This window comes from Myxine glutinosa, chromosome 2 (genome assembly GCF_964187855.1).
Source record: "Myxine glutinosa chromosome 2, kmMyxGlut1.1, whole genome shotgun sequence".
Classification (NCBI taxonomy): domain Eukaryota; kingdom Metazoa; phylum Chordata; class Myxini; order Myxiniformes; family Myxinidae; genus Myxine; species Myxine glutinosa.
Window position 1 is genome coordinate 119,880,055 of NC_136262.1, and position 24,614 is coordinate 119,904,668.

The 24,614-nt window shown below is 43.9% G+C and overlaps 1 protein-coding gene across 3 annotated transcripts; it reads left to right on the top strand.

Moving 5' to 3' along the window:
• Positions 1 to 1,253: 1,253 nt before the first annotated feature.
• Positions 1,254 to 24,520, top strand: SUPT3H (SPT3 homolog, SAGA and STAGA complex component). 3 transcript variants are annotated; one of them, XM_068107262.2, is made up of 12 exons: positions 1,254 to 1,412; positions 7,176 to 7,330; positions 9,780 to 9,864; positions 12,813 to 12,899; positions 17,759 to 17,849; positions 17,932 to 18,053; positions 18,152 to 18,227; positions 18,449 to 18,570; positions 20,440 to 20,556; positions 20,651 to 20,779; positions 20,927 to 21,025; positions 24,291 to 24,520. In XM_068107262.2, exons 1-12 carry the CDS (start codon positions 1,326 to 1,328, stop codon positions 24,327 to 24,329), a joined length of 1,209 nt encoding a protein of 402 aa, XP_067963363.2. In that variant the 5' UTR covers positions 1,254 to 1,325; the 3' UTR covers positions 24,330 to 24,520. The 3 variants fall into 3 exon arrangements, with proteins under 3 accessions (XP_067963363.2, XP_067963364.2, XP_067963365.2); XM_068107263.2 differs by having other exon boundaries at positions 18,458 to 18,570; XM_068107264.2 differs by lacking the exons at positions 18,152 to 18,227; positions 18,449 to 18,570.
• The last annotated feature ends 94 nt before the right edge of the window (positions 24,521 to 24,614 follow it).

A 24,614-nucleotide genomic window follows, 5' to 3' on the forward strand; every position in this document is an offset into this window, starting at 1 on the left:
GTATTCATTGTCCACTGTGATGAATCATTCTTCTGTCGGTATTTTAATTTACTAGGGCATGCCCGTACTATATCTATATCTAAAATTATATCCCCCCCCTCTATTTACATGAAATGGTTTGGTCCAAAGCGAACGGCTTGCGAGTGGTGACAATCCCCCCCCTCTATTTACATGCAATGGTTTGGTCCAAAGCGAACGGCTTCCGGAGTTTGGTAAAGAAATCGCCATCGCGTGCACAAACGCGCAGGAAAGCGAATGAATCGCAAATTCGTTTTTATTAGTTGTAAAACATAGTTTAACGCCAACATAGTTTGCAAACGTGAAATAAATGAATACGCTCTCAAATGTGCCATCCGAGGCAGAGTGTGCCCGCCACGTTCGGCACACGCGATCGTTCGCTGCTCTCTGATTGGTTGAATCGTTTTTTGGACATAGCTCGGTAAGTAATTGTCCGATTAATATGAAACCTTGAAAAGGCACATCCTCGGGTCCCCAGCAATATACCTGGCAAGTTAAAAGTATATCGGACCCGTGGTTGTCGAGAAACAGCGGTCACAGACAAACGTACAAACGTACAAACGTACAGACAGAGATTACTGGAATTATAGATAGATGTATATCCTTCATTATTTTAAACATCTCCATCATATCTCCTCATTTCTAACATGTAAAGCTCCATCTCCTTGAGCTGCTCCTCGTCGCTTTGTCAAGCTCGTCACCTTGAGATCCCCTCGACGTGCACGTCACGTGTTTGTTAATAGTATCGACTATCCCCCGGGGCACCTTCCTACAAAACATAAGCGCATGGGGTGGTTTGCCATTGCCTTCTCACCGGGGTGGGGAATTTTGGGAAGAGGTCCCGCCCATTGTTTTTAATATCTTCCAGCGAATGATTTCAAATAGATCTGTGACTCATTCAAATGACTTCCAAACATTGATTGGTCTGTGTTAAGACCAGGGTGGTACCGGTAGTTTATAGTCGAGTCGGAATCAAACCCACTTTTGGCAAACTCACTTCCTCAGCACCACCTCGTCCGACAGTTAAGTTAAGGGATACTGGTAATCGATTCCGATAAAGTTAATAAACGTCCGATGGCTCATAACACGATAACGAATGTTAGGCGGTGTATAACCCTCCAACCCGCTGGTGTGCTCCATTTAGCGCCGTTAAATATTTGTCGGGGGAATAAATATAAAACGAGGAATACAATTAAAGAGAAATAGCTTAGAACAAGTTTGTTACGAGAGAAGTAAAAAAAAAGAAGAGGAGGAAGTATATACCTGAGGTAAGTGGAACTGGAAGAATCGACAGAATTAAGGATCGAATGCGGAAGGAGGGAAAACCTGAGATGACAAAACCAAAGAATAAACGGAAAAGTGAAAGGAAACCTGAAGTTTGTTCTGAGATCAAGGTGAGCGAGCAACTCGTGATTTGATCATTGATAATGAATACACTGTGCCGTGTATGTGATTAGGGATAATATTAAATAATTAATATAATGATTGTGCGATCAGGTTTAATCATCTTGTGAGGATTTACCTCACCTTCACCTGTGAGGATCCTGTTCTTTCTGCTCTTTCGTTTATAGCGTTCAGCGAAGAACCCGTCCGTGGATTATTTCATTACGGGCGGGTTAATTCCCCTACAATTGGGGTAATATTACATTATACAGTACTATTATTATGATTGTAATACCCCAATTATATACCGGGACCGGTGCCAAACGATGCACATTATGATTTATGTACATCGGGGGAATTGGGACACTGTTTCTTCTGGAAACCTCCTCCTGGGGTTGTTTGGAGAGAAGGAGGGGGGCGGCAGAGTTTGGTACATTAGATGAACATAGATAGTACGTGTACAAGATAACTATGGAGTATAGGAACAATACTCTGAGAAAAACAAAAACTCAACAGCCTGGTTCATGAATCCCTTACTGAAGCGGGGATGGATACTTTGATTCCCGGGAGGACTCAATTCCACCTCCTGAAACCCATAAATGGAGATATACACACACACACACACACACACACACACACACACACACACACACACACACACACACACACACACACACACACACACACACACACACACACATATATATATACATACACACATATACAACAACACAACAACAACATGCATTTTAAGGCCATTTTCCCTGCTAGAGCGGGGGTGAGCCTTGCGGTCCCCATGACAATCTTCTCCATTTTGCCCTATTTTCTGCATCTCTCCTTGTTAACCCCCTTGCCCGCATTTCTTCTTCCACCATCTTTAGCCAAGTCTTTCTCGGTCTTCCCCGTCCTCTACTTCCTTCTACATTCATTTCCATCACTCTTCTCAACCAGTCACTTTCATCCTTCCTCAACACATGACCAAACCATCTCAACCTGTTCCTCTTCACAGCATCCATCACAGGCTCTATTCCCATCATCTTTCGCAATTCATTATTTGTCTTCCGCTCTCTCAACGATACTCCGCACATCCACCGAACCATTCGCATTTCCACCCTTTCCAGCCTTCGTTGCTGCTCTACGTTCATTACCCATGTCTCGCTCCCATAAATCATAACACTTCTCACACATGCAGCATACACCTTTCCCTTCAGCTTCAGCGACACTCTCCTCCTCATCAGCACGCCACTCAGTTCCCGAAACTTCTTCCAGGCACATCTCACTCGAGCAACCGTTGCCGAGTCTGATCCACCTTCTCCATTCAGCATGTCTCCGAGGTAGCAAAATGTTTTCACACCTTCCAGCTTCATGCCGTCTCCAAGATCCAACTCAACATTTCCTCCATCTGCAGCTCCCTCTGTGCACACCTTGCATTTGAATGTAGCTGCCACACTGGTTAATGACCCACTTAGACCACTACATTTTTGATGAACCCACTCAGCGCACATTGTACATTGAATGGAGTTCACTCCGACACCCTTCCTACACACAGCACAGGGCCACTTCCCAGTTCTTTCCACCTCACCACATGCTTTACCACTTGCCATCACCTTCGTCTTTCCTGTATTCACCTTCAGACCTTTTGTCTCCATACATTCCTTCCACTTGGTACATACACACACACACACACACACACACACACACACACACACACACACACACACACACACACACACACACACACACACACACACACACACACACACACACACACATATACATACATATACATACATACACACATATATATATATATATACACACATACACACACACCTGACACTTTATTACCCTGCGCTCGCGAAGCGAAAAGCGGGGTTAAGCAATCTGTTGCGTACGTGTGCCGTGTCTGCATTTTAAAAATTCTTTTTCTCGGCAACCGTTGGTCCGATTGATACGAAATTTTACCATAGAAGCGCCTCCGCCTGTATCAATTTTTATTCATAATTATGACGTCATAGGTCATGTGGTATGGACGCCATCTTGGAAAAACGTTACACCTCTCCCAGACCGCTTGATGAAAAAAATAGAAACGTGGCTCATTGTCAAGTACTCCCCATGGGGAATAAGATATGTTGATGATGTCATCGGTGCCTTAATTATGACGTCATTCGACAAGTCCAACGCTTAATTCGATCAGTATTTAATTTTTTTTTCTCTGCAATTCTTGGTCCGATGGACATGAAATTTTCACCGTAGAAGGGCCTCCTCCTTTAGAATATTTGAATGATAATCATGACGTCATAGGTTGTGTTACAGGTGCCATCTTGGAAAAACGTTGCATCTCTATCTCCAAAACCGCTCTATGGAAGAAATTGAAACGTGGCTCATTGTAAATAACTCAATATGGGGAATAGGTGTTAACGATGGCGTCATTGGTGCCATAATCATGACGTCATAATTAGACAGGGACAACGCTTTGTCTGATCAGTTTGAAATTTATTGAGCATGATGTATGCAACAATTATATTAGAGAATATAAATTTATGATGTCATCACGCACGTGGTTTGGCAGCCATATTGGATCAAAAAAAAAAGTTCAAAAACAGAAGAGTTGGCTCACACCAAGTTGACTGTGCAGGGTAAGTATTCTATGAATACCATCCAGTTAATTTTATAGTATTGCCTGTTCCTAACATATAATTTTATGGATTGCTGTAAATAATGTTAATTTCACAACACCCTACATTCAACTAAATTGTAAACCTAAAAACATTGTTTCCTTAGCTAAACAAAGAACCTCAAACATTACCAAAAGTAAATCTTAACCATTGCCGAATAATTACGAAAAGTAATAACCTTATCCATTACCAAATAATTCCTGAAAATAATAACCTTAACCACTACCTAATAATTACCGAAAATAATAACCTTAACCATTACCTAATAATTACCGAAAATAATAACCTTAACCATTACCTAATAATTACCGAAAATAATAACCTTAACCATTTCCTAATAATTACCGAAAATAATAACCTTAACCATTTCCTAATAATTACCGAAAATAATAACCTTAACCATTACCTAATAATTACCGAAAATAATAACCTTAACCATTACCTAATAATTACCGAAAATAATAACCTTAACCACTACCTAATAATTACCGAAAATAATAACCTTATCCATTACCGAATAATTACCGAAAATAATAACCTTAACCACTACCTAATAATTACCGAAAATAATAACCTTATCCATTACCTAATAATTACCGAAAATAATAACCTTAACCATTACCTAATAATTACCGAAAATAATAACCTTAACCATTACCTAATAATTACCGAAAATAATAACCTTAACCATTTCCTAATAATTACCGAAAATAATAACCTTAACCATTTCCTAATAATTACCGAAAATAATAACCTTAACCATTACCTAATAATTACCGAAAATAATAACCTTAACCATTACCTAATAATTACCGAAAATAATAACCTTAACCACTACCTAATAATTACCGAAAATAATAACCTTATCCATTACCGAATAATTACCGAAAATAATAACCTTAACCACTACCTAATAATTACCGAAAATAATAACCTTATCCATTACCTAATAATTACCGAAAATAATAACCTTAACCATTACCTAATAATTACCGAAAATAATAACCTTAACCATTACCTAATAATTACCGAAAATAATAACCTTAACCATTTCCTAATAATTACCGAAAATAATAACCTCAACCATTTCCTAATAATTACCGAAAATAATAACCTTAACCATTTCCTCATAATTACCGAAAATAATAACCTTAACCACTACCTAATAATTACCGAAAATAATAACCTTATCCATTACCGAATAATTACCGAAAATAATAACCTTAACCACTACCTAATAATTACCGAAAATAATAACCTTATCCATTACCTAATAATTACCGAAAATAATAACCTTAACCATTACCTAATAATTACCGAAAATAATAACCTTAACCATTTCCTAATAATTACCGAAAATAATAACCTTAACCATTTCCTAATAATTACCGAAAATAATAACCTTATCCATTACCTAATAATTACCGAAAATAATAACCTTATCCATTACCTAATAATTACCGAAAATAATAACCTTAACCATTACCTAATAATTACCGAAAATAATAACCTTAACCATTTCCTAATAATTACCGAAAATAATAACCTCAACCATTTCCTAATAATTACCGAAAATAATAACCTTATCCATTACCGAATAATTACCGAAAATAATAACCTTAACCATTACCTAATAATTACCGAAAATAATAACCTTAACCATTACCGAATAATTACCGAAAATAATAACCTTATCCATTACCTAATAATTACCGAAAATAATAACCTTAACCATTACCGAATAATTACCGAAAATAATAACCTTAACCATTACCGAATAATTACCGAAAATAATAACCTTATCCATTACCTAATAATTACCGAAAATAATAACCTTAACCATTACCTAATAATTACCGAAAATAATAACCTTATCCATTACCGAATAATTACCGAAAATAATAACCTTATCCATTACCTAATAATTACCGAAAATAATAACCTTAACCATTACCTAATAATTACCGAAAATAATAACCTTAACCATTTCCTAATAATTACCGAAAATAATAACCTTATCCATTACCTAATAATTACCGAAAATAATAACCTTATCCATTACCTAATAATTACCGAAAATAATAACCTTAACCATTACCTAATAATTACCGAAAATAATAACCTTAACCATTTCCTAATAATTACCGAAAATAATAACCTCAACCATTTCCTAATAATTACCGAAAATAATAACCTTAACCATTACCTAATAATTACCGAAAATAATAACCTTAACCATTACCTAATAATTACCGAAAATAATAACCTTAACCATTACCTAATAATTACCGAAAATAATAACCTTAACCATTACCTAATAATTACCGAAAATAATAACCTTAACCATTACCTAATAATTACCGAAAATAATAACCTTAACCATTACCTAATAATTACCGAAAATAATAACCTTAACCATTACCTAATAATTACCGAAAATAATAACCTTAGCCATTACCTAATAATTACCGAAAATAATAACCTTAACCATTACCTAATAATTACCGAAAATAATAACCTTAACCATTACCTAATAATTACCGAAAATAATAACCTTAACCACTACCTAATAATTACCGAAAATAATAACCTTAACCATTACCTAATAATTACCGAAAATAATAACCTTAACCACTACCTAATAATTACCGAAAATAATAACCTTAACCATTACCTAATAATTACCGAAAATAATAACCTTAACCATTACCTAATAATTACCGAAAATAATAACCTTATCCACTACCTAATAATTACCGAAAATAATAACCTTATCCATTACCTAATAATTACCGAAAATAATAACCTTAACCATTACCTAATAATTACCGAAAATAATAACCTTAACCACTACCTAATAATTACCGAAAGTAATGTTAACCATTACCTAATAATTACTCCATGGTTTGTGTTGTGCATGACACTCATAGGCACCACATTTGTGAAACCTTAAATCATTGAAAATCTACACACTGGAGTTAGATTTTATCTTTTAACAGGTGATGATGTTTTTATTGTGCGGGTAGGTGCATGTTTACCTGATTGCTCGTGATGTGCGTTCATTTACTTCCTCTATTCCTCCTTTTCCCATTGCAGGGAGCCACTCAAGGAGCCGCTGTGGGTAGTGTGACTGGGGGAGCAGGGGTTGGGCTTAGTGCTTTGAGCCCCACTCCGCCAAGTACGTGCGGGGGAGGAGTTACTGCAAGACCCCCGGGTCGACCCTCTCTCCTACCTGAAATAAAGAACATGATGTGAGTTTGGAGAGCCGGGGGTTAAACCGGACCCGTAGTATGGAAATGCTGATTACAAACCTGATAGCTCGCTCCCTCAACAAGGAAACTCCATCCGCATGTCAGCCAGCGCCAGAGAAACTTGGCACACATCAAGTGGTTAGATGGGAAATTCCTTTTAATTACCTACCTGCAGCAAATATTTGTCAAACAAAAGTAATGGTTTTAAATGTCTGTTTGTTTTTGTATATCAAGAAAGTCAAGGCTCATGGAGGAGCTATAACATAGAATTGATCAGGACTTGGACAAATAAGGGATGTGTGAAAGAATGAGGGGTAGGGAGGACACGGGGTGAACAAGATGGAAAAACTGGATGCTTGGGAAGTGGTAGATTTGGGGAGGGTTAATGGGGGTAGAAAAGATCATAGGTTTGGATTGGGAACAAACTGAGATGGTGCTGAACAGCCGTCCTGAGGACCTGGCAGGAAGAATGAGATTTAAGGGAATGTGGAAGTTGTTTCCACAGGTGAGAAAAAAAAAACGAATGAGTGGAGGTGAGCAGTGATCCTGCATCTTGGGAGTTTCAGCAGTACGCCCTGCAGAAACCTGGTGGGAGAGGGCAAAGCATAAAGAGGGCAGAGGGTGCAAGACCAGAAAGGAGGTGGTAGAACACCTATTTATTTTGTCCTCGTCACATGCCCCACCTCTCCACCAAATGTTGTCCGAATCTGTCCACAACTTTGAGCTATCCTATTCACAGACGAGAGTGAAAACATAACCTCCATACATACACCTTCGGTGGGGAGGTAAATATCTTTATTGAAACCAATATGGCTGCCACATCACTTGATCGATGATGTTTACCTCCGCCACCAAAGGTGAATGGAGGTTATGTTTTCACCCCTGTCTGTCTGTCTGTTTGTTTGTGAACAAGACGTCTCAAAAAGTTGTGGATGGATTTGGCCGAAACCTGGTGGAGATGTTGTGTGTGTGTGTGACAAGGACGATTCGATTTGATTTTGGTGAAGATCTGAATATGGATTCGGATACTATAGTTATTTAATTTTGTAAGTGATTCTTCACCATTAAGAGATCAGATGAAAAGCGATACATAACATGACATAGAAAAAAGTTATGGACGAGTTATGACTAAACTTGGACGAGTTGGTTAAGTGACAAGAACAAGCCAATTAGATTCTGGTTCAGGTCAGAATCCAAGTCCGGCCTATCGGTGGGATACAAAACGTAAACTGTTCGGCCTTGCGGAGGTATGTGCTCTCCTGAGTGCTGTTCTAGTTTAGTTATGAAAATATTATTCCCATGGCTAGTCATGACAAACAGTATTTAAAGTTTACATCACAACCTTTGTGCGTTGGCATAAAAAAATTAGGCACAAATGAAAGTCTAAAACAACAGGAACACGAAGTCGAATACCTGAACAATTAAAACATACCTGCATTGTTATTACGTTGTTCCTGTTCCCGTTTGTAAAGAACATTGTTAAAACGAACAAACAATGGTTTCAAGTAAATTTAAAAACACGTTTCATTCACAATCTCACGAGATTCCGTCATCTCACGTTTCTTCAGTAAAAATAGTAAGTTAAATGATAAGAAAACATAAAAGGTCATTGGTGATGGAAAAAATAATAAATTAATTATTCAAATTTGATTTCCACCTGCCCTCCCCCTCCCCATCAACTGATTATACAAATTATATTTCCACCTGCCCTCCCCCTCCACTGATTATTCAAATTTGATTTCCACCTGCCCCCCCCCCCCCCCCTCAACTGATTATTCAAGTTTGATTTCCACCTGCCCTCCCCATCAACTGATTATACAAATTATATTTCCACCTGCCCTCCCCCTCCACTGATATTATTCAAATTTGATTTCCACCTGCCCCCCCCCCCCCCTCAACTGATTATTCAAGTTTGATTTCCACCTGCCCTCCCCTCAACTGATTATACAAATTCTATTTCCACCTGCCCCTCCCATCAACTGATTATACAAATTATATTTCCACCTGCCCCTCCCATCAACTGATTATACAAATTATATTTCCACCTGCCCTCCTCCTCAACTGATTATACAAATTATATTTCCACCTGCCCTCCTCCTCAACTGATTATACAAATTATATTTCCACCTGCCCCTCCCCATCAACCAATTCTACAACTTTGATTTCCATTTTCCCCACCCCCTTTCTCTTTACTTTTCTCCTCTCCCAACCTCCTTTGCCCTTTTCCTTTCCTTGATTTCTCTACCTTCCCCTTATCTTCCCCTCCTTTTCTGAAAACTTCCCCCCCCCCCCCACCCCTTCATTACCCCTTTCCCCACCCCTTCATTACCCCTTTCCACCCCCCTTCATTCCCCCCCGTCCCCTCCCCCTTTCTTCTTGCGAATGTAATATGCATTCAGCTCCTTAGATGGCGCGATGGAGTTTAGAGTTGTATGCTTGTTTGTCACAGGTATGCGGCCGGAGATGCAAGTTGTCCGCTGAACGACACGGCCCAACTTGTGGAGGAGATTGTCCACACCAAGTTAATCCACCTGGTAACGTGAGCAATGTTCTTACCTGAGCCTCGTACTGCATTCAAGTTAAATTAAAACGAGCTTTCCCATGACAATTCCTCTATTCCTCCTTTTCCTATTGCAGGGAGTAACTCTAGGAGCCGTTGTAGATAGTGTGACAGGGGGAGTAGGAGTTGACCTTAGTGCTTTGCAGCTCTACCCGAACAGCTCAGCAGTCTTGCGAAGCTAGAAATGTCAGGAATAAGATGAGTTGAACAACCATCGTAGTATGGACATGTACGAGGGTTGGTCGGTTCATTGTTATGTGGTCAAACTTAGCCCTTTGCATTGTGATGACACTAGCTAGCTCTCTTTAATATTGTTACGGTTTTCCGCCACCCTTCCTACCCTTACCAAGGGGAGATTAAGCCCCTTGTTCTTTCTTGGGTCGGCGCAACCGAGACTTGAATCGCCCCTCCCGGGCAAACGCAAGGTAGGGTTTCGGGACAATTCTCGCACGTACCTAAATACCTGCGCCGCCGCGGTAGCGGGGAATCGAGCCTCGCACGAGCCACGTGTAATTTGAGTACACCGAGCGGATTGCGTACCACGTGGTTCGTGCAGTTACCTTTGGTATTGGAACCCGATTCGAGCGGTTCTATTCGTACCACGCTTCGTCAATGATAGAAGGGATGAGACGGTCGAATAAAGGAAGAACACGATTTAATTATTATTTACACAAGTATGTACAATGATCGGTAGAAGCACAGAGACACAGAGCAGCCTTAATCAGTCTTATACTTAACCCCAGACACGGGCCTGATCACACTTACAAAGGGGAAATGAAGGTAGGATGATGTTCAGGCCAAACGCGCCGACTTGGTCGTCCAGGAACGGCCCCGCCCGGCGTGGCTCTCCCCGGTCACAGCAGGCAGGAGGGAAATGTACGCGTCTCTCGCCGGCTTGGCAGTTTTCCACAGCGCGTTTAGTTACCGGCGCGCTATCACTCGCGTAACCCAATGGAGGCTCTGCCTCAAGCTCAACCGAACATCCCATTTGGTAAGAGCGCTTGTAGCTTGATTCATGCGCGTCTTCTCTCAGAACTCGTAACTCTCATCAAGCGCCTCTCCCATAACTCACACCCCGAGCTCATAACTGCTGTCGGGGGCTTCGCGCAACGGGTTATATGGCCAACCCCCCTTAGCCCTCTCAAATGTTCCAACCACACCCTGGGACGCAGTGCCGCAGCCACTCCCTTCGAGCCCTGATTGGCGGCTCGCGCTTACCGCCAGCTTCTCCGCCGCCCTCATTCGGTCTTCCCTCCTTTTGCCAGGCCTGCCTCGTGTTAATTTGCGCCAAAAAGCCAAAGGCAGCATAAGGAGGCGTAAGGCGGCATAAGGCAATAGAGGCGGCATAAGGCAATAAAGGAACCTACTCCCATTATTCTACTCAACGCAAAACTAACACAGGAAAAGGACTATGCTCACACATACTAATAAATAACTGAACTATCGCGAGGCTACGTGTTGTTGTGTGACTAAACTATGAGGGGGAAATTTTACCTTTATTGTACAAACTCAAAACCGCAACAATATCTTTATCCACACTGTCCGCGAACCCTCATTTGATGACGCCCATGTGATTGTGGAACTAAGGAAGGTGGAAATGTCCATGACAGCAACTTGATCTTGAATCACCAAATTTGTCTCTGCTCTTTTGGCTGCAGCCTTGTGTTTGTTATTGACTGTTTTTGCTATTCAAGGTAAGATCCGTCAATTAATACACCATCAGGTTGCGACTGACTGACATACAGACAGACAAACAAACTAACAAACAAGAAGACGTCATGCAGAGCATGATACTTGCAAAATCCACCCACTCCCCCCACTCCCCTCCCCTCCCCTCCCCGGTTCCCCCCCAAAAAAGGTTGCCATTGATCCATCAAATTGTCCGTCTCATTAAGATTAAAATTGACGATCTTAATCAAAGCTTGGGTTAATAGGATGTAAAGTGACGATTTTTCAGATGAATATTGATGATTTTGGAAGTTTGACCTTGAGTTGAACTTTGACCTTTTGAACCCAAAAATAGTTGGTTTACCAATTCAATGAGGCACTATGCAAATGCAGTTCTATTTTAAAGTCAATCGGATGAAAATTGATGGTTTTTGCAGATGAAAATTGATGATTTTGGAAGTTTGACCTTGAGTTGACCTTTGACCTTTTGACCCCAAAAATAGTTGGTTTACCAATTCAATGAGGCACTATGCAAATGCAGTTCTATTAAAGTCAATCGGATGAAAATTGATGGTTTTTGCAGATGAAAATTGATGCTTTTGGAAGTTTGACCTTGAGTTGACCTTTGACCTTTTGACCCCCAAAATAGTTGGTTTACCAATTAAATGAGGCACTATGCAAATGCAGTTCTATTTTAAAGTCAATCGGATGAAAATTGACGGTTTTTGCAGATGAAAATTGATGATTTTGGAAGTTTGACCTTTAGTTGACCTTTAACATTTTGACCTTAAAATTAGTTTGTATCCCCATTTAGTGACTCGATATGCAAATGCTGTTCAATTTTCAAGTCAATCGGATGAAAATGGCGATTTTAGAAATTCGACCTCCAGATGACCTTTGACCTCAAAATGAATAACCCTTGGGACTCAGGCTTTCGATATAGGGGGCTCGAGGCTGAAACATGATCCAAAGAGGCATAATAGCTCAAATGTCTAGCGATTGAAGGTTTGTTGGGTTTAGGCGCTTGGTCACAGATCTTCATGTCAATCCTCGATGGCAAACCCTCCATTGTAATGTAATGTAAAGGTTGTCGCTCCAACACCACTATCCTGCAGCAGCACAGTCATTTATTTCTTCCTCCTTATCACTGTCATAATTCTATTGGCTGCCTGATTAATGAGTAATCTATAAAGGATGCGTGCTTTTACCTTTATTTGGTGCAAGTTCAGAGTTGTGACCCCGTGGGTTGTGCAGGTGTTGCGATTACAGGACACGTGTGCTCAACGCGGAGCCCGCCAGCCGGGCCTGGAGGACGTGATTTTCACTCTGCGCAAAGACAAAGTAAACTTGGGGTAACTTTCCGAGGTTCTTATCGGATCACCTTTCATACCGACGGAATAGCCCAGTCGGCAAAAGCTCCGTACCATTGTGGGGGGGGTTGTCGGGTTTCTTCACGCCACACATTGCATCGATATCACCTCGTTTGACTTCCTCCCGAAGAGTGTCGGCAAATTATTCTCCACATTACCTGCATGTCACACCTCCTCCCTCCACCTCCTTTCAAAATTAGAAAATGACACAATAATTCGTTCTGTTACATATAAAAGGCCCCGTAGCCTGCAGAAGACCCGCAGGCTTGCTGAGTGCACGGTTGCGGTGAGACCAATACGTGTTTCCATGTTCAAGTCTTACCTTCGGAGGTGCATTTGGCCACAAGGTGATGCCAGAGCATGGTTAATCATTTCTGAGGAAAAATTGATGAATGATGAAATTTTTAGAAGCAACCATACTTAAAAACCAATACCATAATAATACCATAAAAACCATAACCATGATTAATTGAAAATAATTAAAAATTAAATAATAACATTAATGAACAGGATTATAAGTAATTAAATTAATATATGTGGGAAAATGACACACCCAGACCAGGAATCGAACCCAGGTCCTCTGGTGAACTGGACCAGGGCTCTGCCATCTGAGCTATCTGGGCGTCCCTGAGCAGAGTGAGTGAATTCACCTTCCAAGAGTGATTTCTTGTACGAGTACTCAGGTCCACCAGGTGGCAGAACAAGGCAGCAACCTTGTTTTTTATAATTATTATTATTCTTATTTTGTATACAAGATCGAGGCTCATGTAAGAGCTAACATTAGTCCCCCCCCCCCCCCCCCCCCAAAAAAAACGACACATAAAACATAAGATAAAGGGAGCGGGAGACAAGATGGGGAGAGAGAGGGAAGCACACAAGTACAACAGCAGAGAACAGGGACATCGGGAGATCTGTGTGACAGGGGGTGAGGAGGGGCTTGGGGAGAAGGAGGGGATGAGAGGTATAAAACATATGGACACTGCTAGAACTTCCAGGAAAGAAGTTGGTATTTCAAAAAAGTGAATCTGAGGTGAATTAGCGGGGGTAGAAAAGTTCAAGGTTTTGGATGGGGAAAGATAAGAGATGGTGGTGAACAGCTGTTTTGAAGACCTGCAGGGAGGAGTGGGATTGAAGAGAGTGAGGGAGTTTGTTCCAGAGGCTGGAGAAAAGAGGAGTGAAGGTGAGCAGAGAGTCTTGATTTTGGCAGTTTAACCATAAGAGGGTTGCTGGCAGATCTTGTGCGACCTGTAGGAATATTTGGGGGACAGAGCCCAGAGAGAGCTGGGGGGGCAAGGCCGGAGAGTCGGTAGAAGACAGAACGACCACCAACCTGCCTGCGGTGAGAGAGTGAAAGGCCCTCGGAGTTAGCTTCATCGCGGGAGATTCCAATGATTCTGAAAGCTTTGGGTTCAACAGCGTGAAGGCGAGCTAGGTGTGAGGCAGATGCACCGGCCCAGAGGGGGGAACAGTATTCCATTGAGCTGCGGATGAAAGCCTTGTATGTGGTGAGGAGCTCAGGTGTGCCAAGGAAGGACTTCGCACGACGGAGGATGCCCAGTCGGCGACTGGCTTTGGAGGCCAGCTTGGAAATGTGGTTTTCCCAGGAAAGATCATGGCAGATAGTGAGACCCAAAAGCTTGAGTGACAGAACTTCTTGGAAGCCCCACGCACAACAGTATCGCCGTGCCCAAGGTGGGATTCTGACTTAGAGGCATTCAGCCATAATCCCTCAGAGGGTAGCTTCGCGCCACTGCTCAGCCAGATGCATGTGTGTGGTACTTGTGCATGTGTATGGTACTTGTGCATGTGTATGGTACTTGTGCATGTGTATGGTACTTGTGCATGTGTATGGTACTTGTGCATGTGTATGGTACTTGTGCATGTGTATGGTACTTGTGCATGTGTATGGTACTTGTGCATGTGTATGGTACTTGTGCATGTGTATGGTACTTGTGCATGTGTATGGTACTTGTGCATCTGTATGGTACTTGTGCATGTGTATGGTACTTGTGCATGTGTATGGTACTTGTGCATGTGTATGGTACTTGTGCATGTGTATGGTACTTGTGCATGTGTATGGTACTTGTGCATGTGTATGGTACTTGTGCATGTGTATGCTGCATGTGTATGCTACATGTGCATGTGTATGGTACATGTGCATGTGCATGTGTATGGTACATGTGTATGCTGCATGTGCATGTGTATGCTACATGTGCATGTGTATGCTACATGTGCATGTGTATGGTACATGTGCATGTGTATGGTACATGTGCATGTGTATGCTAGATGTGCATGTGTATGCTGCATGTGCATGTGTATGCTACATGTGCATGTGTATGGTACATGTGCATGTGTATGCTACATGTGCATGTGTATGCTGCATGTGTATGGTACATGTGCATGTGTATGGTACATGTGCATGTGTATGGTACATGTGCATGTGTATGGTACATGTGCATTGTGCATGTGTATGCTACATGGTCATGTGTATGCTACATGGTCATGTGTATGCTACATGTGCATGTATATGGTGCATGTGTATGGTGCATGTGCATGTGTATGCTACATGTGCATGTGCATGTGTATGGTACATGTGCATGTGTATTGTTGTTTGCTACATGTGCATGTGTATGGTGCATGTGCATGTGTATGCTACATGTACTGGTGCATGTGCATGTGTATGCTACATGTACATGTGCATGTGTATGGTACATGTGCACGTGTATGCTACATGTGCATGTGTATGGTGCCTGTGCATGTGCATGTGTATACAGATGCAGGTGCCCACCTTTGCATTCTTTCCTTCCGTACTCCTCTGGTGTATCACCAGATACAACTCTTACCCTATAGCAGCCTCCCCTGCGCAATGCCAAGGGCCTCACTTGCGACGCCAAGGCCCTCACTTGCAACGCGAAGGCCCTCACTTGCAACGCGAAGGCCCTCACTTGCAATGCCAAGGGCCTCACTTGCAATGCCAAGGCCCTCACTTGCAACGCCAAGGCCCTCACTTGCAACGCCAAGACCCTCACTTGCAACGCCAAGGCCCTCACTTGCAACGCCAAGGCCCTCACTTGCAACACCAATGCCCTCACTTGCGACGCCAAGGCCCTCACTTGCAATGCCAAGGTCCTCACTTGCAATGCCAAGGCCCTCACTTGCAACGCCAAGGCCCTCACTTGCAACGCCAAGGCCCTCACTTGCAACACCAAGGTCCTCACTTGCAACGCCAAGGCCCTCACTTGCAACGCCAAGTTCCTCACTTGCAACGCCAAGGCCCTCACTTGCAACGCCAAGGCCCTCACTTGCAACGCCAAGGCCCTCACTTGCAACGCCAAGGCCCTCACTTGCAACGCCAAGGCCCTCACTTGCGACACCAATGCCCTCACTTGCGACGCCAAGGCCCTCACTTGCGACGCCAAGGCCCTCACTTGCGACGCCAAGGCCCTCACTTGCAATGCCAAGGTCCTCACTTGCAATGCCAAGGCCCTCACTTGCAACGCCAAGGCCCTCACTTGCAATGCCAAGGCCCTCACTTGCAACGCCAAGGTCCTCACTTGCAATGCCAAGGTCCTCACTTGCAACGCCAAGGCCCTCACTTGCAACGCCAAGGCCCTCACTTGCAACGCCAAGGCCCTCACTTGCAACGCCAAGGCCCTCACTTGCAACGCCAAGGTCCTCACTTGCAACGCCAAGGTCCTCACTTGCAACGCCAAGGCCCTCACTTGCAACACCAACGCCCTCACTTGCAACGTGAAGGCCCTCACTTGCAACGCCAAGGCCCTCACTTGCAACGCCAAGGCCCTCACTTGCAACGCCAAGGCCCTCACTTGCAACGCCAAGGCCCTCACTTGCAACGCCAAGGTCCTCACTTGCAACGCCAAGGCCCTCACTTGCAACGCCAAGGCCCTCACTTGCAACGCCAAGGCCCTCACTTGCAATGCCAAGGTCCTCACTTGCACGATTTCTAAGGCCTCGGCAATTTCTGAAATGAGCTTTATCTCTCATTTAGAGGGGAAGAGGTTAATGGCAGAAGGATCAATCGGAGCATATTTGGAAAATGACGGCATGTAGCCTGTCTGTACCTGCAAAAAGGTGACATTCAAATGCTACCTTACAAAATTTATGGTGAAATTATGGGGAAAATTAATCATCTTTCATCATTTTCTAAACATATTTTTAATTAATTGTTTAAATTTTAAAACAATGATACACTGATTAATCATAAACCATGCTCGAGATGACACCACTCAAAGGTCGCTCAAGACACCAAGGTGTACGTCTTCAGCTCTTAGCTCAGTTTGCAGGTGCAGCGTTGCGTACAGGTGCTTAGCGGTGTTAATATGTACACGACAAAAGTTGGATGTTACTGTTAAAGGTGCGTTTAACCTGCACAACGTTAAACACAGCCACACACCTGAAGCAACACACCTGAAGCAACGTTAAACACAGCCACACACCTGCACAACGTTAAACACAGCCACACACCTGCACAACGTTAAACACAGCCACACACCTGCACAACGTTAAACACAGCCACACACCTGCACAACGTTAAACACAGCCACACATCTGCACAACGTTAAACACAGCCACACACCTGCACAACGTTAAACACAGCCACACACCTGCACAACGTTAAACACAGCCACACACCTGCACAACGTTAAACACAGCCACACACCTGCACAACGTTAAACACAGCCACACACCTGCACAACGTTAAACACAGCCACACACCTGCACAACGTTAAACACAGCCACACACCTGCACAACGTTAAACACAGCCACACACCTGAAGCCAGCCTGGGTTTGTTGCTTGTGTTGTGCAGCAACAGTTGTGCACTCTTCTACGCCTGCTCGCGTTCCGTGACCTTCGATCCCGTGCTTTAAAGAACGTCCAGGAAGACCAGCTCACCACAGGTGTGCAACGCGGGTACGGGTCTCCTTGTGCGCATGCGCAGTTTGGTCATATTTTAATATTCGTGCGTGCATCCGTGTGTAGACGGTACCTTGCGACGACGGGCGGTGTGTACCGAAGTACTCTCCGCGCTTGACCATTCGGGGGAGCTGAATACGCTGCTCTCCGACCCTAAAGGAGACGCAGCTTACATGGAGCGCCTCGAGGTGAGGGACCGGTGGTATGACGGGTTTTACCTTCAAATACCACGAGTGTGTACACCATGTCAGATTTTGAATGTTGCATGTGTGGGTGGTGTGCGCAGCGAGTGGAACGGCGCACTCGCATCATGGAACCGGCCCAGTACGCGGAGTTTGCAGAATGTCGTCAAGTTACCTTTGGTATTGTTGGATGTGCACGTGCTCGTCCCTCATACTGCACGTGCCTCTTTCATTCTTTGTATTCTATATCATTCCTGACACCTCAACCTGCATGCACCTTATTTACTGTGCTCCCCAAAGGTCCCTCTTTTGTTGGTGATCTCCACCTACCCCTACCTCCCTAGTGTCGCACACCAATCGTGCTTCCTGCACGAGTTCCTCATGTTTTCATTTCTTTTGAGTGTACGCAGGCCGCAAGCTGGGCCGGTTTCGTGACTGGTTGGACCAACCAGGCCTGGAGCTCAAAACCCATGGATTATTTACAGAATGCATCACTCACATTGCGACCAACATACTAACCACGGTACCACTCACATACCACGGTATCACTCACATTGCGACCAACATACTAACCATGGTACCACTCACATACCGCGGTATCACTCACATTGCGACCAACATACTAACCACGGTACCACTCACATACCACGGTATCACTCACATTGCGACCAACATACTAACCATGGTACCACTCACATACCACGGTATCACTCACATTGCGACCAACATACTAACCATGGTACCACTCACATACCACGGCATCACTCACATTGCGACCAACATACTAACCACGGTACCACTCACATACCACGGTATCACTCACATTGCGACCAACATACAAACCATGGTACCACTCACATACCACGGTATCACTCACATTGCGACCAACATACTAACCACGGTACCACTCACATACCACGGTATCACTCACATACCACGGTACCACTCACATTGCGACCAACATACTAACCACGGTACCACTCACATTGCGACCAACATACTAACCACGGTACCACTCACATACCACGGTATCACTCACATTGCGACCAACATACTAACCACGGTACCACTCACATACCACGGTATCACTCACATACCACGGTACCACTCACATTGCGACCAACATACAAACCACGGTATCACTCACATTGCGACCAACATACTAACCACGGTACCACTCACATACCACGGTATCACTCACATTGCGACCAACATACTAACCACGGTACCACTCACATACCACGGTACCACTCACATACCACGGTACCACTCACATTGCGACCAACATACTAACCACGGTATCACTCACATTGCGACCAACATACTAACCACGGTACCACTCACATACCACGGTATCACTCACATTGCGACCAACATACTAACCATGGTACCACTCACATTGCGACCAACATACTAACCACGGTACCACTCACATACCACGGTATCACTCGCATTGCGACCAACATACTAACCATGGTACCACTCACATACCACGGTACCACTCACATTGCGACCAACATACTAACCACGGTATCACTCACATACCACGGTATCACTCACATACCACGGTACCACTCACATTGCGACCAACATACTAACCACGGTATCACTCACATACCACGGTACCACTCACATTGCGACCAACATACTAACCACGGTATCACTCACATACCACGGTATCACTCACATACCACGGTATCACTCACATACCACGGTATCACTCACATACCACGGTATCACTCACATAGCACGGTATCACTCACATACCACGGTACCACGGTATCACTCACATACCACGGTACCACTCACATTGCGACCAACATACTAACCACGGTATCACTCACATACCACGGTATCACTCACATAGCACGGTATCACTCACATACCACGGTACCACTCACATACCACGGTATCACTCACATACCATGGTACCACTCACATTGCGACCAACATACTAACCACGGTATCACTCACATACCACGGTACCACTCACATACCACGGTATCACTCACATACCACGGTACCACTCACATTGCGACCAACATACTAACCACGGTACCACTCACATTGCGACCAACATACTAACCACGGTACCACTCACATACCACGGTATCACTCACATACCACGGTACCACTCACATTGCGACCAACATACTAACCACGGTATCACTCACATTGCGACCAACATACTAACCACGGTATCACTCACATTGCGACCAACATACTAACCACGGTATCACTCACATACCACGGTACCACTCACATTGCGACCAACATACTAACCACGGTATCACTCACATACCACGGTACCACTCACGGCATTATTTGAACACGTGGTGTTTAATATGGCTATCTTTTACCATACTGGGACATGTTGCTCCATTATCCACAGCTCGTGGAAGAAGCGCTCTTGGTGAAACGAGATGCCGAGTCTTGGGGTTTAAACACCTCACCCCACTGTCACCCCCATATTGTGGCTCGGGCTATACCTTCCCCTCCTGGTCCAGAGGTAATGAGATTTCTTGCAACAAATATGTCCCGCTTGGCCACCTCAACCCACCAAATATCGATTTCCTTCCCCCACCCCCACCCTCAACTCCAAGATGAAAACCAGTCCAACTTCACCTGAGGGTGCCTCCTCACCCTCTCCGTCCCCTTCCTCCACGGGTACCCTGGCAACAGAATCCCAGGCCTTGCGTGGCCGTCCCAGCAAGAGACGAAAGGTGTCGACGGTAGGTTTCAATGCCAATGTACAATTTTTTTTATGGATCGGGCTTGATTACACAGATCTTGATTTCTTCTTCGATGGTGTCAAACCTTTGTGCTGCCATTAGTTCCGGTTTAACGTGCCGGTTTGATTCTGTATGTCTGTGGATCAGGTCAGCATGGATTCCAGCTCGGGTGCTCTCCTTCCATGGCACGTGCGTGAGGTTATCCGTCGCCATGGCAATACTCCAAACCCCATGGCACCATTCACAGTAAGTACCATAGTTATTTTTGGCACTGTTGCAAACTGAAGTGTGGAGAAAAGGTAACATGATGTGATGCCTGAGGTGGGGGGGGGGGAGGAGATATCTTATTTCAAACTGCGATGATCTCTCTCAATCACCTCCATACGTACATGAGCCCATCCCAGAGCGTACAGTTCCTATTGAAAGTTGACACTCCCTTTCAAATGTTTCACCTTATAACCTGGAATTAAATTGTATTAATCTACAAGACTTTCTACAAGATCACTTTCTACAATCACTACAATCTACAAGACTTGATTGTAAATCAGACTTTCCCCACATTCATGTACACATCGTAACCCACAACTTCCAAGTGAAAAACAAATTCGACAAGTTTCAGAAAATTATTTAAAAATACAAAACTAGAATATCTTGGTTGGGTACGTGTACACCCCCTTATAATAGCAATTGTAAATTATCTCAGGTGTAACCAATCACCTTCAAAATCACACACCAAGTTTATTGGCCAACATCTGTGTTAAATTGTAGTGATTCTGATTATTTCAGAATAAAATCACATGTTCCTGTAATTTTCCTCTGCTGGGTAGTGCATTTCACAGCAAAGACAACCATGAGCACCAAGGAGCTTTCAAAAGACCTCCGGGATAAGGTTGTGGAAAGGGACAAATCAGGTGATGGGTATAAAAAATATTTCAAAGGCCTTGAATATCCCTTGGAGCACAGTCAAGACAAACGTCAATAAGTGGAAGGCGCATGGTACCACCAAGACCCTGCCTAGATCAGGCCATCCCTCCAAACTGGATGACCAAGCAAAGACGAGACTGATGAGAAAGACCACCAAGAGACCAATGGCAACTTTGAAAGAGCTACAGGACTTTATGGCAAAGACTGGTCACTGTGTGCATGTGACAACAATATCCCAAACACTCCACAAGTCTGTCCTGTAGAGTACCGATAAGGAAGCCATTATTCAAAAAACCCACCTTGAGTCCCACTTTAGGTATGCAAAAAACACTCCAGAGATTCTGAAGCCAGGTGGAAAAAAGTTTTGTGATCTGACAAAACAAAGGCTGAACTTTTTGGCCTCAATGCAAAATGTTACATTTGGCACAAACCCAACAAAGCACATTACCCAAAGAACACCATCCCTACTGTGAAGCATGGTGGTGGCAGCATCATGTTATGAGGATGTTTCTCATCAGCAGGGACTGGGGAACTTGTCAGAATATAAGGGAAAATGCATGGAGCAAAGCACAGAAGAATCCAAGAGGAAAACCTGCTGCACTCTGGAAGAAAGCTGAAATTGGGACGGAGTTCACCTTTCAGCATGACAACGACCCGAAGCACTCAACCAAAGCTACACTGGAGTGGCTAAGGTACAGAAAGACAAATATCCTTGAGTGGACCAATCAGAGCCCCAACCTAGATCCAATCAAAATCTGTGGCAAGACTTGAAGATTTCTGTTCATCAACGTTCCCCACACAGTTTGAGTACCAGTTCACTGGTAATTCCCTGTTTGTCGTAAAAGGCGGCAAAAAGGGTTGGCGGCAGGAAGGGCATCCGGCCGTAAAACATTGCTTCAAAAAGGGGACCAAAAAACAACAACCACGGTTCCCGAAAAAGGCCAACCCCCGCTTTGCGGGGAAAAATGGCCTCTAAAGGTGGTTATTTTATATATATTTAACGTTCCCCACACAGAGCCAGAGCCCCACACCAGAGCCTGGTGTTGGCTTAGCGGTTAGGGTGCCGGCTTGGGATCCTAGGATCCTGGGTTCGAATCCCGGTCGATCGCTGAATTAATGCCAGGGGGGTTGACTCAGCCTGTCATCCTTCCGAGGTCGGCAAATTGAGTACCAGCTTGCTGGGATGAATGATCCCGGTGTGTACCCCAATTTAGAATAGGTACACCGTATCCCTGCGCATCGCAAGAGCGTGACCAAGGGTTGGCGTCAGGAAGGGCATCCGGCCATAAAAACATTGCCTCAAACAGGGAACCATGATTGTCATGGGGCCCGCAAAGCTAACCCCCGCTCTAGCGGGGAAAATGGCCTTAAAACGATCATTCATATTTTCATTCAACGTTCCCCACACAACTTAACTGAGCTTGAACAGTTTTGTACAGAAGACAACAACATGCATTTCAAAGGCCATTTTCCCTGCTAGAGCGGGGGTTAGCCTTGCGGTCCCCATGACAATCTTCTCCATTTTGCCCTATTTTCTGCATCTCTCCTTGTTAACCCCCTTGCCCGCATTTCTTCTTCCACCATCTTTAGCCAAGTCTTTCTCGGTCTTCCCCGTCCTCTGCTTCCTTCTACATTCATTTCCATCACTCTTCTCAACCAGTCACTTTCATCCTTCCTCAACACATGACCAAACCATCTCAACCTGTTCCTCTTCACAGCATCAATCACAGGCTCTATTCCCATCATCTTTCGCAATTCATCATTTGTCTTCCTCTCTCTCAACGATACTCCACACATCCGTCGAACCATTCGCATTTCCACCCTTTCCAACCTTCGTTGCTGCTCTACGTTCATTACCCATGTCTCGCTCCCATAAATCATAACACTTCTCACACATGCAGCATACACCTTTCCCTTCAGCTTCAACGACACTCCCCTCACCATCAGCACGCCACTCAATTCCCGAAACTTCTCCCATGCACATCTCACTCGAGCAACCGTTGCCGAGTCTGATCCACCTTCTCCATTCAGCATGTCAGTTTTGTACAGAAGAATGGGCAAATATTGCCCACTCAAGGGTGTAAGGTTGGTAGAGACCTATCCCAACAGATTCACAGCTGTAATTGCTGTCAAAGGTGCTTCCACTAAGTATTAACTCAGGGTGGGGGAAGGAGGGGTGGGGGGAGGGGACACTTATCCAACCAAGATAATCTAGTTTTGCATTTTTTATTAATTTTCTGAAATTTGTAGAATTTGTTGTTTTTCACTTGGAAGTTGTGGGTTACGATGTTTAAATAAAGGTGGAAAAAGTGATTTAATGCAATTTATTTCCACGTTATAAGGCAACAAAAGGTGCAAATTTTGAAAGGGGATGTAGACTTTATATCGGCACCTTTGTACGTGCGCTCGGCTTCCTCACCATGTCCGCACACTCGACTCCCTCCGTTCCACTGCGCGAGCGATCCCGACTCCATTGCTCAACACCCAAACTAAGACGTGCGAGCACAGAGCTTGTTTACCATTAACAAGATGGTTTAAACAGGATTTGTCAGCAGCTCACACTAATATGGTGTGGTGTGTTCTCCAGGGAGCGTACAGAGGTACTGGTCCTCACATTTTACTGTGACCGGCCTGCTCAACGTACCATGGTGGTTTGTGACTGGAGCACATTGTGTACACCTGTTTACACCTTGCTTTGCACAGCATTTGTGAAAAGCCTTTTACACCTATGTACATGTGGACTTGATGCGTGATGTCTGCGATGCCAGTGGCCCTCACTCCATTTGTTGTGCATATTAAATCCTCATTTAAACGATACGTTACGTGATCCAATAGTTCATCCCAAATGTTTCGTTTTCATTGCATTTGTTCTGCCATGGGGTGAAGTTTGTGCCAAGGTGCAGGTCCCACA

What these genes read in the sequence shown, in the direction of transcription:
- SUPT3H (XM_068107262.2), top strand. Translation starts at nt 1,326, where the DNA reads ATGCGGAAGGAGGGAAAACCTGAGATGACAAAACCAAAGAATAAACGG. An exon ending in CCTGAAATAAAGAACATGAT is followed by an intron (nt 7,331 to 9,779) that starts GTGAGTTTGGAG and finishes TGTTTGTCACAG; the next exon opens with GTATGCGGCCGGAGATGCAA. An exon ending in ATGTCGTCAAGTTACCTTTG is followed by an intron (nt 18,228 to 18,448) that starts GTATTGTTGGAT and finishes ATTTCTTTTGAG; the next exon opens with TGTACGCAGGCCGCAAGCTG.